At 52.1% G+C, this 16,537-nt stretch overlaps 6 protein-coding genes across 6 annotated transcripts; 2 read left to right on the top strand and 4 right to left on the bottom strand.

Moving 5' to 3' along the window:
• Positions 1-512: 512 nt before the first annotated feature.
• Positions 513-2,421, bottom strand: Z517_04299 (uncharacterized protein; the record flags this gene model as incomplete). The annotated part of the gene is made up of 2 exons (XM_013429628.1): positions 513-637; positions 696-2,421. The coding sequence occupies 2 exons, from the start codon at positions 2,419-2,421 to the stop codon at positions 513-515; spliced, it is 1,851 nt and encodes a 616-aa protein (XP_013285082.1).
• A 922-nt stretch (positions 2,422-3,343) lies between these two features.
• On the top strand, positions 3,344-5,569 carry Z517_04298 (uncharacterized protein; the record flags this gene model as incomplete). Its single annotated transcript, XM_013429627.1, has 1 exon — positions 3,344-5,569. The coding sequence occupies one exon, from the start codon at positions 3,344-3,346 to the stop codon at positions 5,567-5,569; it is 2,226 nt and encodes a 741-aa protein (XP_013285081.1).
• A 1,365-nt stretch (positions 5,570-6,934) lies between these two features.
• Positions 6,935-8,079, bottom strand: Z517_04297 (uncharacterized protein; the record flags this gene model as incomplete). Its single annotated transcript, XM_013429626.1, has 2 exons — positions 6,935-7,765; positions 7,822-8,079. The coding sequence occupies 2 exons, from the start codon at positions 8,077-8,079 to the stop codon at positions 6,935-6,937; spliced, it is 1,089 nt and encodes a 362-aa protein (XP_013285080.1).
• Positions 8,080-10,175: 2,096 nt separating this feature from the next.
• Positions 10,176-11,186, bottom strand: Z517_04296 (uncharacterized protein; the record flags this gene model as incomplete). The annotated part of the gene is made up of 1 exon (XM_013429625.1): positions 10,176-11,186. One exon carries the CDS (start codon positions 11,184-11,186, stop codon positions 10,176-10,178), a length of 1,011 nt encoding a protein of 336 aa, XP_013285079.1.
• A 2,129-nt stretch (positions 11,187-13,315) lies between these two features.
• Positions 13,316-15,351, bottom strand: Z517_04295 (methionine-tRNA ligase; the record flags this gene model as incomplete). The annotated part of the gene is made up of 2 exons (XM_013429624.1): positions 13,316-15,220; positions 15,274-15,351. The coding sequence occupies 2 exons, from the start codon at positions 15,349-15,351 to the stop codon at positions 13,316-13,318; spliced, it is 1,983 nt and encodes a 660-aa protein (XP_013285078.1).
• A 422-nt stretch (positions 15,352-15,773) lies between these two features.
• Positions 15,774-16,295, top strand: Z517_04294 (uncharacterized protein; the record flags this gene model as incomplete). Its single annotated transcript, XM_013429623.1, has 1 exon — positions 15,774-16,295. The coding sequence occupies one exon, from the start codon at positions 15,774-15,776 to the stop codon at positions 16,293-16,295; it is 522 nt and encodes a 173-aa protein (XP_013285077.1).
• Positions 16,296-16,537: the final 242 nt, after the last annotated feature.

Below are 16,537 nucleotides of genomic sequence, written 5' to 3'. Positions count from 1 at the left end.
GGAGAGGTCTGCAGGGGTTCTACGAGGAGACACCTTTGTAGGTAGGTACGAGATACTCCGTAGAGTGACCCCTCCCTCCCTGGTAAACAGGTGTATAGCCTATAACATCCCTAAGAGCCAAGCCCCCAAGGTGCTTAGGTACCTGGAGACACTGTGTGGAGTCCCCAAGAGAGCTAAGAGCAGAGCTTCCCAACTGCACTCAATCACCAAGTACTAGTTTGTATTGGAAGCTCGTATTCGATTACTTTGTACCAACGAGAATCATTCGTACATACACCAAAAAGTTATTGGGTACACACCACACCCTCGCTACCAAAGAAGAGCCGCATCGTGACTGAATTTAGCCTTCATGTCTCTGTGCTAATGCGTTCCTTTCTGTGGCCCCCAAAAAACACCATGCAAAATGAAGAAGATGAACATCCCGGTCGTCACTCATTGCCTCTGTCCAGTGTAGCCGCGCCCTGGTCCAATCAACCATGATTGTCGCAAGCAAAGGTCCAGGTTCTCTGGACCTATCGAATGGTCATCTGCTTGGCCATTGCGCCGCCTTTGCCGACGCCGCCCTCCCTGGACGCTGACGCACTGACGCCTGCTTTCCGCTCAAAGATCTTCCAAAACTTCAAACTTTCATCGCCCGCTGTATGCTCGTTAGCCCGTGACGCTTCGATATTAGTTCATAACATTGTAAAACTCACCTGCCGTTGCAAGCATTTGTCCATCGGGACTGAGGCAGCTGTGTAGCACTCGACTCTCGTGGGCTGGAATCTCCACATTTCGCACCAAAGTCGGGTAGCTCCAGATGCTCAGTGAGTTATCTGGGAAGCCGCTGGAGCTCACCAATTCGCGGTAGTGATTGCTCCACTTGAGACTTGTCACTTGTGATCCGGTGTCGATGCTGTTGACCCGGGCCCCGGTGGTCGTGTTCCAGAAGTGAATGTGTCGGTCGTTCGACCCTCCACCAGTTGCCAGGAGGTTGAGTTGCCAGGGGCACCAGCTGAGAGCCTTGACGGCAGCACGGTGATTTTTCTTTGCAAACTTGGGAGCGGCCAATGAACGGGCGTCCCAGATGGATACCAAGTTATCGTTCCCGCCCGTGGCTAGCTGCGCGCCATCGCTGCGCCATTCCAAGCCGCACACTTCAGAGGTGTGGGACACCAGCTCGGCAACCTTGTGTTGGGCGACTCGGACGTCATGGTTGAAGACAAGTCCACTTCTTGCCCCTGTTGACAAGGTGTGCTTGTTCCATCCCATCACACCAACGCGAGTTTCATGTCCGAACATGCTCCGGAGCTTGGTACCTTCTTCGACATCCCAGATCTGAACTTCCCCGGACGCGAGCCCCACGCCAACGTAGGCGCCGTCGCCAGACCATTTGACACTGCTGACATAGGTATCGGGTGAAGTTTCCAGCAGGCAGCTGACAGTGCCGCTGTCGGCAGACCAGACGTAGACATTGCGCTCCAAGCCAATCGCCACCTGGTTGCTCGAGCTCCAGTCAAGCAGATTCAGGTAGTAGTCGTCGACCAGACCGGGAGCATCCAACACTCGCTCTGGTGCAGATTGAATACGGCGACGGAACTGGGCGGACTGAGCATTTGCTGGTTTCAATGGGCGGTTGTATTGTGACCGGAGGTCAATGGGCTTGGATGATTCGGGAGGGGCAGGCTTGAACTCGAGGATTCGCTGACTTCTTGAAATGCCACATGCCGAAGCTAGTGATGATTCGTACGCACTGGAATCGGGATTGGTCCGCGTGTAGGATGAGGTGTTGTTATCATCCTCGAGACCAAGGCCTTCCAGGGCGGTCGTGATGTCTGCATCTGCACCTCGTGCAGAGATCTCAAAAGCACTGGCACTGGCCGCGTTCGCAAGGACCAGGGATCCATCCATACCGGCAGTTCGAGGCCGAGTGTTCTCATCTGCCTTGCCAGACCCGGCAGTTGCCAGGCCCGCACTTGCAGCTCTGTTGGGAATGAATCGGTCTGCGGTGTTATTGGGAAGTCTGATGGTGGTCTTGGCTGTCCTGGACCTGAGGGCCGTCTCTTTCCTTGACTTTTCTCTTGACGGTGTGGCAGATGTGCTGGGCCCGGTGCCTGTGAGGGTCCAATCGGAGACACCTAGGTCCAATTGCTTGGGTGACTGCCTGCCCTTGGCAATGTTGGACTTGGGTGAGTTGGCATAGGCAAACTTGGATACTGATCTCGAGATGGAGCGGGAGAAGAAGGTTGAGGGATCTGACTTGTGGATGGATTGTTCCTTGCGGCGAGGAGTAGAGGGAGAGGAAGTAGATGAGATGTGTGTGGCTACACTTGTAGTTCTCTGCCTTGGGGATGGGGTTAGAGGCATTCGGCCACCTGCGGTCTTGGTAGAGAAGAGGCCATGATGGCTTTTGAGAGGGGTTGACACTGAGGCTGTAGCCATGTTGTTGAGATGTGTATGTGTTTGATCGAAAGGACAAATCAATGTTTCGATCAGGGTCTGCTGTTGAGCCGAGAATCAATCAAGATCTCGGGGGTTAGTAGTAGTTGTCGATTAAGCAATCAGAACTTGACGAGAAAGTATCTGTGCCTGGGTCCAGCAATTCAGTGATTATCTCAAGATTCTCAACTGAATGGATCCTGAGAAGAAGCTGTTGATAGAAAGTTGGGTTAGTAAGTCTCTCAGAGTCGCTGATATTGTTGGATGATTGGGTAACCGAGCGGTTTTTGTGGCACGGCAAGGCGATGCAGTCGGGGGGTCGACCAGATGTAGCAAATGCAAGTGTGATCTAATGGACTGTATGCTATGCACGCGCAAGAATGGATGTGTAGAGGAGGAAGACGTGGATTGAGGAAGCGGGAGGATGGTATAGTCGAGGAGAAAGAAGAATTGTTCATTCAGTCAGAAGTTCCAGTTGAAGTACTTCCCAAGTTGGTGGAGATGTCTGCCACGGCAACGGCGACCCATCACACACTATACCCTTTATGGCACTAGTAGCACCGTCGCCCCTGGCGGCGCGTCTTTACGTCAGCGCCAAGCTCCACTGTTATGGAGAAATATTAATCCGGTGCCGCTTCCGCCGCCCGTCTCACCTACAGCAACCTGAAACTTCCGCCGATCATTTTTTATCTTCACTCCCTTTTCTGCACGCCCCGTCTAAATGTCCTCGTCGTACCGTACGTGTCGACAGCTAGCAACGCTCTGATCTCTCAGACTGGCTCCATCCACTTGGATGAGCCTCCGGGCTTCTTCAGGCTCCTCCTTTGATTCCTATGAACTTGGCAAAAGCCATTAGACAAACCCTCTCACCCTAACCCGAACGAAGCCTTTCTCCGTAAACGCCGAGATTCCAGTGAATCTTATGATGGCCCAACCTTCGACACCACAACCATTCTTGCCTCAGAACTCTTCATTACCTGCGTCTGCGGCTTCGTGGACTTTTGGAACCTCTGCTCGAGCTCCGGGTTCTGGTGCCAACACTCCCACCGCCAACACCTACCTCATGCCTACCAGTCCGGCTAAGAACCCCACCAGCATGAACGACGGGCTCAAACCAAAGATCACCAAGACGACCGGACAGAAACCGGCTTGTCTGGTCAATGCATCAGTCACGTACTGTGGGAATGACCAGATCTACGCCTTTGGTGGCTTCGATCAATTCACTGATGAAGTCTACAATCACGTGCTCAGGCTAGATCTGAAGACGCTAAATTGGGCGCTAGTGGATAATTACGGAGATATTCCCGGGGTGCGGATGGGGCATTCAGCATCCCTCTACCAAGGCGACAAACTGCTCGTCTATGGTGGAGAAAATGAACACCGGGAGTATTTGTCGGATGTGGTCATACTTAACCTGAAAGACCATCACTGGACCCAACCCGATGTCCAGGGTCCCATCCCCAAAGGCAGAGCCAGACACGCTGCAGTCGTTTATGAGGACAAATTGTTCGTCATTGGAGGGCTGACAGGAGAGGCGAACTACATCCTCGATGATATATGCTATCTGGATCTGAAGACCTGGACGTGGTCCAAAACCTGGAGCTTTGTGCAAAGATTCGATCACTCCGCCTGGATATGGGGAGGTCGACTATGGGTGCTTGGGGGTTTGGGGGCTGACATGGAACGCCCTTCCGAGATTTGGTGGCTGGATCTCAAGGGCAGTCCTGCATTGAGTGGTTCAGGCAGGCAGTTTTCTACCATGGGCCGCATGTCCTCTGCCAGACATGATCCCTGGCTGCATCCCAGCCGCGCTGATCGAATCGATACATACACTGCCAATTCAGGCAGCGTCCACATTCGATCTACAAGGCGGGAGAAACCTGTTGCACCAGGGGCAATATCGTCTCTGAAATTTGTTTCTGGCCCGCACGTTCCCCTCCAGTCCTCGGGCACACATTTCCATGTTTGCTCCTCTGGCGCCTTGCTGGACTTTGTCACACCTTCATCTACCATTCGGCATAGTGAATGCAACTTGTCGTCTCTCGAGCTGGACTCGCTGAGGTGGCAAAGACTGGTCGAGGGTCCTGAGTTATTCCAACCAGGCTACAAATGGCATTACTGCACAATCAATGAGGACGGGACCAAGGTTTGGCTCCTGGGTTCACCTGGAGACGACTCTACTGGGTCCAATCAAGAGCTTCAACTTAGCGAAGTTTTAGCTGTCGATCTCAAACGGTATGGGTTGCTCGGAAACCTGGACTCCCCGTTTGCGTCTGAGCAAAATCGCATCCTAGCCTCCGAACGGCAGACAACGTATACAACCCCCGTGGGTGGTGTTGGGTCTGGTCTTGGTTCTGACCTGGCCATGACGTTCGACCAACCTCCCGAATCCGGTAGCATGAGCGACTTTATCATCACAGCGAATTACACCCCCACCGATGAGGACGACAACGTCTCAGAAGTTGATTCTCAACTGCGATTTTCTACCAACACGACTAGCAGTCAGGTCTTTGTCTCGGAAAACTCGGCTGTGTCTCCACCGATTCATGTCCACAAAATGATACTTCAAGCCCGCTGGCCACACTTCAAACGTCTCTATGCATCAAAAATGATCGAATACCAGACTTCTCGCTTACACATCCCGGAACCGTACTCGGTTGTGCGCGCTTTTCTATACTATCTGTACACCGATAGCATTGCCCCTCACCCTGTGTACTGCCGCGACCTCACGGATGTCGCTGGCATGCTCGTCATGGCCAACCTCTACGACATGCCAAAGCTCCGTCTTTTGTGCGTAAATCGCCTTTCGCGTGAGATTGATATTGAACACGCCGCCGTGATTTGGGAACGTGCAGGACGCACCGAGGAAGAGTGGCTCAAGCAACGCGCTGCCCGTTTCTGCATGATGAACTTTGGGCGAATCGTACGTACAGAGGGATTCAGGAGCCTGTCTCGGCAATCTCTTATGGAGCTTTGCGAGGTAGTTGGCACGGAGGGGAGAGTGGTTGACGGCGACGAGATGGACGACGCAGAAACGGCGTTCACTCTAGGTGGGGTCCTCAGTGGGAGGTATCGAAGACGGAGTCATCGACCCAGTGGGGAGGCGGACGAGACGGAAGGTGATGATGATGATGGGATGGATATGAATTGATCGCAGCATCCAGCCTTCCAAAATGACGCGGAGGAAGGGTTGATTCATACCAAAGAAAGCGGGATATGTGGTCATTGCCAGGCCACGGAGGAAAGAATGATGCTCCAAATTGCGCAAACGAGAAGAGAAAAGTAACTCCCAGGTTCGATCTTGTCCAGGTCGAAACTTTTGATTTTTTTTCTTTCTTCCAGCAACGGGTCTGCAGGGGCTTATTATAGCAGGGTGTACGGGAAGGGCTTACCAGGAAGGAAGGACGGCATGGCTGGAATCCACCAAAAAAAAAAAAAGAGAGAATTGTCCAAAACGGAGGAAACCCAAACAAGGAATGCACGAGCCAAAGGATGATGAACAGCACAAGCAAGCATAGCGAGGGTGTGATTTTTTTATTTTTTTTTGAAAATCTTTTTTCTCTCTCAGGGCAATGCGGGATAACGGACGGGGGTACACACGCACTTGCACGGATGGGAATGGGTCTACAACGTGGGCTGGTCTGGTTGGCGTGAATGAGCAATGGCTTCACTATGCTGTATATGTACCTTTCTACATACCCCACATACCTACTACCTACCTACCTATGAACCTACCTAGCTCCTAGCTCCTAGCTCCCAGCTCCTAGCTCCTAGCTCCCAATCTACCTACCCAGGTAAACAGGTATAGGTAGTTTGATTGATATGTGCTTCAAGTACATGACGCAACTATCATCGCCATGACTTGACTTGGACTTGCAGGACTTTACGCGTTAATATACCGACTGTACGGTAAAGGCACCATAGTGGGGATGCATGCTATAATCCGGCTAGGCAGCTAGATAAGCAAGGAAGCAAGTAGGAATGCTATATGGGTTGGTTGATTGATTGATAGGTTGGTTCATGGTATTGGTGGTAGTACCTCGTAGTAGTGGTCTCTGATCCACTCACTCCTTGGGGACCGTCTTTTTTTGTGTCGTGTCGCGTAGCGATCTATCTAGTACATTGTACAAATACAGCATCGAAGAGCCTGCCCGACGCCCGTCCGAGGAGAAGCCACACATACCAGAGGCTGAGCGTCCGCCACACTGGTTCGTTTTGTTCTGCCCTGCTCGGAATCCATCTTCGCCGATCCGGGCCAGGATGGGAGTTTTCACGCCCAGGCTTTTCATCCTCGCATGTGGACCGTACGCAGCGTCTGCCGACGCGTCCACTTTTCGAGTCGCCAAGTCAATCTTCTCCAATGAATCTCTTCATCTCGCGACAGGTTCTATCCGCTGTTTGAGTCCCAAAGTGCTCTGTCCAAGTACTGCGAAGCAGGTGCTGTCTTTGCGAGGCTTTCCAGGCTTTCTAGGTTTCGATGTTATGCTGGTGAGATTCCGTTACTAATTTTGTCAACCTATCTCTTCTTTCCTCCTGGTCTTGGTTTAACTTCTTCCGGCTGCACGCCATGCAGCATAATCTTATTTGGGGTCTGTGGTGTGTTCTTTTGGTAACCTTGACTCCAGTCGTAGCACACCGCATATGCAAACACGGTTCCTTGTCTATTGAACGCCGTTGCCGTGATCGGCGCTCCCACTGCCGGGTAGCCCTTGAGTCGATGCTTTGCATTGCCATCCCAAAAGTGGAAAGTCCCATCGCTGCCTGCTGTCGAAAACGTGCCATGGATAGGGTGGAATGAAATAGCATTGACAGCATAGACATTGGCGACGTCGCGATTGGGACCCGTGGTGGCCGGTGTGTCACGATGGCATTTGAAGCTGAAGTTGTTGTCGGCAGCTTTTTCTTCCACATATTGAATTGCACATCTGCCCTCGATGCTGCCCACCGCGAAGCCAGTAGCATCAGTGAAGCAACTAACCACTCTGGTCTGGAATTTCAGCGGTGACTGTACCGATTTGTAAAACTTCTCGGGGGAGTTGAGGTCGACAATATTGATGTATCTGTCGGCAGTGCCAATGACCAAAAGTTTGTTCTTCACATCCATGGTGTACACTCGCTCCTGGCATTGTAATGTTGCAACGGGGTTCGGGGTGCGCAGGTCCCAATATTTCACGGTCCGGTCCCACGAGCCGGTAATGAGGATAGATGAGTTATTGATGGTGGCGAATCGACACGCTCGCACGGGTTGTTCATGTGCGACTAGAGTCTGAGGCGTCATGTTTCCTGATCCCAGATCGAGAAGTCGGAAAGTCTTGTCGGCACCGCAGCCTGCGACTTTTTGTCCATCCTAAGAGTATTGTCAATATGTTCCTCCCAAGGCATCAACTCCTGGGTACGACGCACCTCGGACCATGCGCAACCCAGCACTGGGGCGTCGAAATCTATGGCGGCCTTGCCCTCGCTCTGCCCTTGCTCGTTCACTTGGTATATCCGCACTTTTTTGTCCCATGACGAGACAGCCAGGAAGTCGGCCTGAGGAGAGAATGCGAGTTGGGATGTGCTGTCCTCCGGCGGTTGGACCAAAGCAATGTCCTTGGACAGATCTCCGGTTGTGCTGGTGGTAGCAGCCGCTGCGGGCGACGATCCGAAGAGTGTAGACATGTTACCCAACAACGGCGCGAAGGGGCGAGAGCTTCAGAGCGGTTTGAGTAGAGGGCGTACAGTCAATAGGACATGAGCGAGAGAACTTGTATCGAGCCAGAGTCGGGCAGGTGGTAACAGGTACGAATAGGCTGGAATTGCAGTGCGGTGGTAGTCGGTCAACGCGTTTTACATATCATCTTGAAGACTCGAAACAGCGCGACCGCAGATTGTCGACAAGGCGTTTCCAGCGCCAAGGCTGGAGAACTGTGGTTGCGAGTCCATATTGGGCGGCATAATCACGCCATTATAAAAGATAGAAATCTTGTTTTAAAGCAGCGTCAGATACTTTGACCTCGGGGATATCTGGTTTTCAACGAAGACGGCGAGACCAAGAACAAACAAATCCCAACAACAATCATCTAGACTACTTGAGAACAGAGGCCACTCCCTTCTCCTGAAATATCCCCGCGGTCAATCATGTACAGCGCTGCGGAACGACCAGAGCTTCCGAACGACCATAAACCTCAGAACAGCCAAGTCTTGCTCTTGGGATGAGACGCTCTGGCGTGGAGGCTCTCAGCCCGGAGCGCAGGAAAGCTGTGGAGTGGTGTCGTGATTCTTGAGGCCTTAGACGTGATGTTTGGATGCCGCCTCAGTTATGGGTCAATGCCTACAACAGAGCGAAGTGTGAAGAACCCTTCCCAGTTGATGAGCATAATACTGTCAGCGGCAGTTCCAAGCCAAGCGGCCTTCGCAGCAATATGTCAGGACGGGGGAAGAATTCTCCGGCATAGAAGATTGGAGCAGACTCTACCCTAGCCTGTGTTGGCACTGCATCTACCGGCCGGCCTGACCGTCTGAGCTTTGTTCGCCCTTCACGCCTTATTACTCGGCTGGATCATCCCCTTGTTTCTGCTCTGGTTGGGCGTGCCTTGAAGCTGCTATTTGTATCACGACTTCGGTCTTGGCTCTGCTGGGGCTTGGAGCAAACGTGTCAGCAACAGATTGCTGGACCCTGGGCAGAATCAGAAAGGGCCGGGCAGACGCTTAGTCTATATTCATATACTTTCCAAGGCAGTGCAAGGGATCTATCTATCTGGTCACAGGGGCATGTAGCCTTGCGCTCGATGTTTATATATATATATATATATATATAAGTGTGTAAGTCCCACATGACTAACCTCCCATCTAGTCCAATGCCAACAGTTCTAGCCACACCCATACTTCTCTCGCCGCGATCGTCACAGTTCATTGAGAAGGGTCGTGGTCGCCGACTTTGACTTTGTGAGAACCATTCACAGACGCGGACGTTATGCGCAGCTTCTGAACTAGTCCCTCTCTCTCCAAGGTCAGCTCAACCTGGGGCCTCGCGGTGTAAGTGGAATAACTTGACGGATTGATTAGGCAAGGAAATCTATCTAGCACGCCTATGGATTTGTTGTGTGCCGCGGTGGAAAATATTTCGGCTAACCTACCCGATAAGGTCAGGGCCACACGCGGGTCAACCTCACATGCACCCCGTAATAGACTGGGGACTATTGATAGAGTGGTGGAACGGGGGTCACTTGGTAAGTTGGTGAGAGAGAATGGATCGAGGCTTGACCTTCCTTGTTCGGATTGGATTACCCATGTGTCCACCACTACAGGGTACATCATATGTACGGTACTTGGTATGGAGTCTCAGCGAAGCGAAACGCCTGGGCACCTGGTTACCTAGTCAGGGTGGTGGATCATGGGTTAATACCCACACCATTAGCCTAATCAGGAATTATTCACCACGGCAATTGATAGTCCGTGCATCTCGCTGGACCAAGCCGCAGTCGTTAGAGAGTTTGAGGCCCTCTTGGTTCTCAAGATAGCAAAAGGGCATGTGCACTAATTGCTTTCAATATTGCGCCGTCGCCTCACTTGCATTGTTCTTGACATGATGATTGTCCCCCGCACATTTTGTAAGAATTACACGACTTCATACGATATGTTTGCAGACGCCCTTCTCTTGGATCCGACACAACCGGCTTCAGTGGCTTCGACATCTCTCCGAAAGCGTACACCCATTGGAGGTTTCACCATTTGAACCAAACGTCGTGGTAGCATTGCCGCCGTCTGTGAACTGCCTAGATTGCGTGATAGTATCCATCTTCGTCCGGGCCAGCATACATGTCGTCGAAATCCTCGTGATACCCGCCCTCGTCCTCTTCATCATATTCATCGCCTTCGTACTGCCCCTGGTCTTCCTCTTCCTCCTCTTCTTCCTCCTCTTCCCCCAAATTCGCGGGTTGACCTTGGCCACCGTGAAGTGGGGGTTGGGCAACTCGAGATATGGGTTGGGCAATGTTAGAAGTCGGATGGGCAGCTGGAGAAGTTGGATGGGCCATTCGAGAAGTCGGATGGGCCGTTTGAGAGGATGAGGAGGGGCCGTGGCTCTGGCCACCGTGCGCAATGGCTGCTTGTAGAAGTTGCTGCTCGTAAGCGAGGTTGAGTTTGTCCTGGGTAGTGAGCGGCGGCAGATCCGGAATCCCGTGCGCTGCCATGAGCTGTCTGGCCTCTCTGTCGAATCGTGGTTGATCGGAGGGATCTCGAGGAAGGGCAGGAGGCTTCAGACCTTGGGCCTCGAGCACGCTCGCGAGGTGTTGGTTTACGGCATGCTGCGCCTGCTCCTCCTGCTCTCTCTGCGCCTGTTCTTCTGGCGTCTCGTCATCGCCCAGGCCTTCCTCCGGGTCAAAGTCGAGGAGACCTTGGGCAGGACCCCGGCCGCCGCCTGCCACCGTTTGCGGTCTCTGTAACCCCTTTGGGGACACTGAAAAGGATAGGAACGTCCCAATGATAGTTCCCCCGTCTCGAAGCGTTCTGGGCTCTCCCTGTCCTCTCAGGCCCGAGTACGCCACTCCGGAGAAATGACCACTGCTTTCGAATTTTATCGAGTGTGCTGTAAAGAGCAGATTGGTCGTCGAAACCGGAGAAGTGCCTGTGAATATCTTGGTCGGAGCTGGTTTTTGCAGCTTGTTCGTTTTGGGTACCTGTTGGCTATAAGTGATGGTCCAGCGAGCGTCCGGCGGCGTCAAGGATGGGGGAGGGGTTGGGGTCTGTGGAGGGGGCGGGAAAGCCTGGATTTTTGGCGGAGGCATTGTGCAGGGTGAACAATACTATGTGAATGTGATAGGGAACGCGAAATATGAATAAGACAGATCGAAGAGGCGCTTCGAAATTGGTCGTCAGTTTGGAAGAGCGCAGTAAATCTCGAGAAGACGAGGAGCGTTTATAGTCGTATCTAACGGCCCTTTCTGAGTCCGATTGTCGAAGGATCAGATATTTTATTTAGCTCTGTATGTACGTGTCGTTGGTGAGAGCATAGCCAGATTTGATAGGCCTCCACTAGACGCTCAGCACGACATCCCTGCAGCTTCGAGATGGCTTGGGCTGACTGCGATTGCCGACGGGAACAGCGAAGGGTCGTCCTGAATATTCGTAGATAGACTGCCGTGGTTTCTAACGTGGACCAGATCGAGAAGTGGATGGATAAGACGCCATCTCACGGGAACTCGCAAAGGCGGGACAGTAATCACCGCTGAATTGCCAACAGGAGTAGAGGCTTATAGGCCTCTCTATAGAGGTACGTGGTGGATATTATTGGCAGTACCCATTGACCTTTCTGGGTCAATCCCTCTCTTCTTCAGTAGAAATTGACTTTGGACCCGGGCTGCCATACGTCGATTCCGCTCAGGTTCTGGATGCCTGAGGAAAGAACGGACAGAACCAGACTCGGCAGCACCTCTCTCCGGCTGCCCTTCTCATGTCTGACCCACTTCCTCTCAAGGGCTTTCGACTTGGACTTGAGGCTGATCACCCCACATGCTGACTGATACCACCTCAACCGGTCGATCCAGTGGTACTAACATCGGGGCTAAAAAGAAGGATAAGACAACACCCTTTTCGGTGGCGCAGTCCAACATAATGGTTGACTAAATTTTCATCGCGGTCTGGGCCCCAGATAGGCATCCCAGGACCGCAACCCACATATACCTCCTGCTCTCGCAATACAACGCCATGACATATTCGGGCAGAGCTCGTAGGGAACTAGAAAAGGTGCCATCTAAGGCTTCGGTGGCTGAGTCAGGTCAGCCTTGTCAGCCTAACAAAGTTCCTCATACTCTCCACGTCCCTTACAAAGAAGTGTTCACTTTTGATATGTAATCCCCACCAATGTCAAACCACAAGTTGATCTCACGGGGAGAGAGGTGGGTAGATGCAGCCGTCAAGCGATAACATCGACGTATATACACGTCCATCCTACATGCTGTCTCCACAGTCGTACAATCGGTAACCGTCAATCATCATTCTTGGCGGAGGACGGGGATGGACCTTGTAATTGTGTTGGAATACGAGTAGCTGGGTCACTATCAAATTTCTCTCACTAGAAAGGGCTCTGATCCGTGGATGATGGTCCCCCACACAGAGGCAGTGATCGGTGTCAAACGAAGCGGCCAAATGTACGCGATGCAACGGATATAGCCACATCTAGTATGATGGAATTGGATAGGAGGAGTATCTAAGTCCGAATATCGTAAGAATAGGTAGATAAAGCCGTTGACAAGTCTGGAACTTGCGGCCGATCGCGACAGGTACCGAGTGTGGGAGTGAGCCAATCAGCATAGGGCACTCGCAGCATCGTGAGCTCCCCGCTTTTTGACCCCCTAAAGAAGACTTGGCATTGTGGAGATCGTGATACCTCGTGATGCGCCTGGAATGGAACATAGGAGGTATAATAGTCGCCTTCAATGCTCAGCCCTAGATCTCGGTGGCGCGGAGAGTCCCAGGTAAGCACTCTACCTACCAGACCCGCTGAAGAATCTTACGAGGCAGAATAACGAGGTAGACGAGAATGATGGTAATCCCTTTGCGCCCAGCTACCGCTCACAATTCAGTCTGTTGGAGGTAAACAGTGATTGAATGATGTGAGCTGTTCGAAAGTCAAGTAGCGAGAGGGATATAGAGTGCGAAGGCGGACTCAATTCGAAAGAGACCACAAAACAGATTGCTCGCAGCGAGAACCCAACAGGGCATACCTTGCAACGTGTCTTCATTTCTGCTCGTGCCACATCCATCATCTCTTCCGTTCTATCAATACAAAACCTTCGATTTGCCGACAAATGCCTCCATGTTTCGAAAGATTTTCGCCATGACGTGTCTACCTTCTTTCTCGTATAGTGCTGGCGTTTGTCTCGACTGCACGTAGCAAAGCTCTATTCTTCCCAGCTCAAGACGTCGGTATCGTTACCTGCGCGACTCCATCAACGACCTTGGCTACCGCCGCGTCCTCTCCGACATCAGCAACCCCATTAGCCAGCTCTTTTCCTTCCTGGCCCCCTTTCGCGCTCTTCTCAACGCCTCCAGCCGCAGCCGCAGCCGCTACCTTTTGAGCTGCTTTCTTAGCCTTGACCTTCTCCTTCTGGGCGGCTTTCTTCGCAGCAACCTCTGCCTCTTCCTTCTTTTTCTTCTCTCTTTCCGCCTGATTGCCACCGAAATAGTCTCGCCATTCGTCGGCCTTTTTCTCGTCAATTCTTGTAAAGAGATACTCAGCCTTGCCGATCTTGTGCCCCGGCTTGATGTAGACAGGAAGCCACCCGTTGGCAACGTCTTCCTCGGAAGGGATCTCCAAGAATGGGCGGTCGAGTTGTTTCCGTATCGAAGCACAAGTAGCAGGAAGATATGGTTCGAAGATGGCGGAGCAGAGGTAGATGAGGTTTACCACAGTGCCCACAACTGCAGCCGCAAGAGTGGGATCGCTCCCAATAAGCGAGTTGTCCAGTCGGTGCGCCTGGATCAAGCCGTTTCCAGCCTCCGCAATCTTCATGGCGACAAGGAGACCGTTACGAAGGTGCACCGCCTCCATTTCTGCGAGATACTGCTTGACAAGCTCCGTAATCTCAGCCAGGTGTTCCTTAAAGGACGAAGGTAAGTTGTTGGGATCAAATTCCGGTATAACCCCAGAGTAGGCCTTTGGGGAATTGACCAATTTAATGACCCTGTTGACAAAATTCCCGAGTTTAGCAAGTAGCTCCGAATTATTGCCATCGATGAATGACCGCCACTCAAACTGCGTGTCGCCTGATTCCGGTCGGTTTTTGAGCAGATAATATCGCCAAACATCCGGAGGGACACCGGTTTCTTTTGCGTTGTTTCCAAAGACACCAATACCACGGCTCTTGCTGAACTTGCCATTCTCATAATTGAGGTATTCGGTTGACGAAAGGTGGTGTAGCATGGTCCAGTCCTCCCCCGTCCCCATCTGGCACCCAGGGAATACGACAGAATGGAAGGGCACGTTGTCCTTTCCCATGAATTGATATAATTGGACTTGGTCTGGATTCTTCCACCATTTTTCCCACTCATCTGTGTAGTTGGCAGTGATCGATGGGTAGCCAATACAAGCCTCAAACCAGACGTAAAAGACCTTGTGCTCGTAGCCAGGAAGGGGAACAGGCACGCCCCAAGCCAGATCTCGAGTGATGCCTCTCTCTTTCAGACCTTGTTTCAACCATGACTCCGTGATGACTTTGGCACTCCGTGACCACCGGCCAATCTTAATGGACCGTTTCGAAAACTCTTCGATCCGGCTTTGCAGCTCATCCAGTCGCAGGTAGGTATGTTTCGTCTCCCTCGTCACGGGAGTTGCCCCATCGACCTTGCAGCGGGGATTAATCAAGTCTAGCGGATCTAAGAGACTCCCACACTTGTCGCACTGGTCGCCGCGAGCATCGTCGTATCCGCACTTTGGGCATGTGCCTTCGACAAATCGATCTGCCAGAAATTTTCCGTGCTTCTCGCAGTATGGTTGACTGTTTATGTGTTCAGTCAAATGGCCATTGGCGTGAAGTTTCAGGAAGATATCCTGGGAGATGTCGGTGTGTTGCTTGGTAGGAGTCCGTCCAAAAATGTCGAAACCCAATTCGAACCATTCGTAGATTTCGGTGTGAATCTTGTTGTATTTTGTGCACAGCTCTTCTGGTGAAACTCCCTCCTCTAGCGCCTTTGTCTCCGTGGCGGTGCCGTACTCGTCAGTCCCGCAGACGAAAAGAGTCGGTCGTCCACGGGCTTTGTTATACCGGGCAAACACATCGGCGCTAAGCACGCTACCGACGATGTTGCCCAGATGAGGAACCTAGAGGAAGGAAGTTAGTCGCTGTCCTGGGCGCAATATCTCGATCGACTTACATTGTTAACATAGGGCAGAGCGGAGGTGACAAGAATGTTTCGCTTGCCGTCTTGGGGGAGGATCTTTTCGGAGCCCATTGTGGGCCAAGATAGGTTGATCGAGGGGGAACAGGAGTGACGCAAGCGATTCTGAAAGACTTTGACGAGACGAGGCACAATATAAACCTACAGACACCCTGGTTGTGCTCTGCGTTGAGTTAATTCGGAAAAGAGACGCAGGATGGTGACTGGGAGGGAGAAAAGAGTCACCAAATCCCCCACCGCCGCAGTAACAGCAGCGCAAGTGGATGCCAAGGCGCTAAGATTGATGCTTATTTTTAAGGCTCTTGGGCTCATACTAAGTCGTTGTGCGCCCTTTGACTTCTTCATTCTCTCATCTGCTTCCTCCAAGTTCCTGCTTATTGTCCAAGTCACGCGACTTCTTCTGGTGCAGAGCCGCTTCCTTCTAGAACCTTCTCGAAGACGCTGAAAAGACATTAAGCAGTTATTCGTGATTCGCCATGGCCACCGACCCATTCGATGACCTCCTCGAGCTCGAGAATGACTATTATCAGGAAGGTTATGATGCCGGTGTGGCTGATAGCACCTACGCCGGCATGATCGAAGGTAAAGTCTTTGGAATCGAGAAAGGATACGAAAAAGCTCTGGAATTGGGCAAACTACACGGCCGTGCTCTTGTTTGGCGAGAACGATCATCTCTTTCCGAGGAAGTGGTAAAGATGGACAATGCCAAATCGGAAATCCTTGACTCCTCAAGACTGGGAGAAGTCGTCAATAGGCTTTCACAGCTATCCGACAACACCCGTTTCCGAAGGCACATAGACGGCCTGTGCACTTCTTCCGACGGCTCTACGATTGTAAAAGACAACTCAGACGATGCGGTTACCGAGTTTGACGACCGGATTGCAAGGTCAAAGGCAAAGGCTAAGGTCATTGCGAATATTGTGGGCGAATCACTCAACTCAACCCCGGCCTCGAATCTAGGCATTGAGGATGCTACCGGCTTGCAAGCTCGACATTGAGAACGAATGGTCTAGCTCACTGTGGATTCGAGACCTAGCTCGGAATGGAGGTCGTCAACCTCTCGGACGATGTCTTGAGTCCTGTGCAGATACCAGTGCGACCTGCATCGGGCGGCAGTTGTACCCCGGTGGCCTTCTGGCAGGCTTCTCCGCAAACTGCCGCCACTTTCGCTGTTCAGCTAAGCCCGTTGCCGTTTAGGCTTCACTAGTGGATATGCAACGACGATCCGCCACACTCCTTT

Source organism: Fonsecaea pedrosoi, assembly GCF_000835455.1.
Source record: "Fonsecaea pedrosoi CBS 271.37 unplaced genomic scaffold supercont1.3, whole genome shotgun sequence".
Taxonomy (NCBI): domain Eukaryota; kingdom Fungi; phylum Ascomycota; class Eurotiomycetes; order Chaetothyriales; family Herpotrichiellaceae; genus Fonsecaea; species Fonsecaea pedrosoi.
Note: the sequence above shows the minus strand (reverse complement) of the source record. Positions and strands in the feature narration are given on the sequence as shown.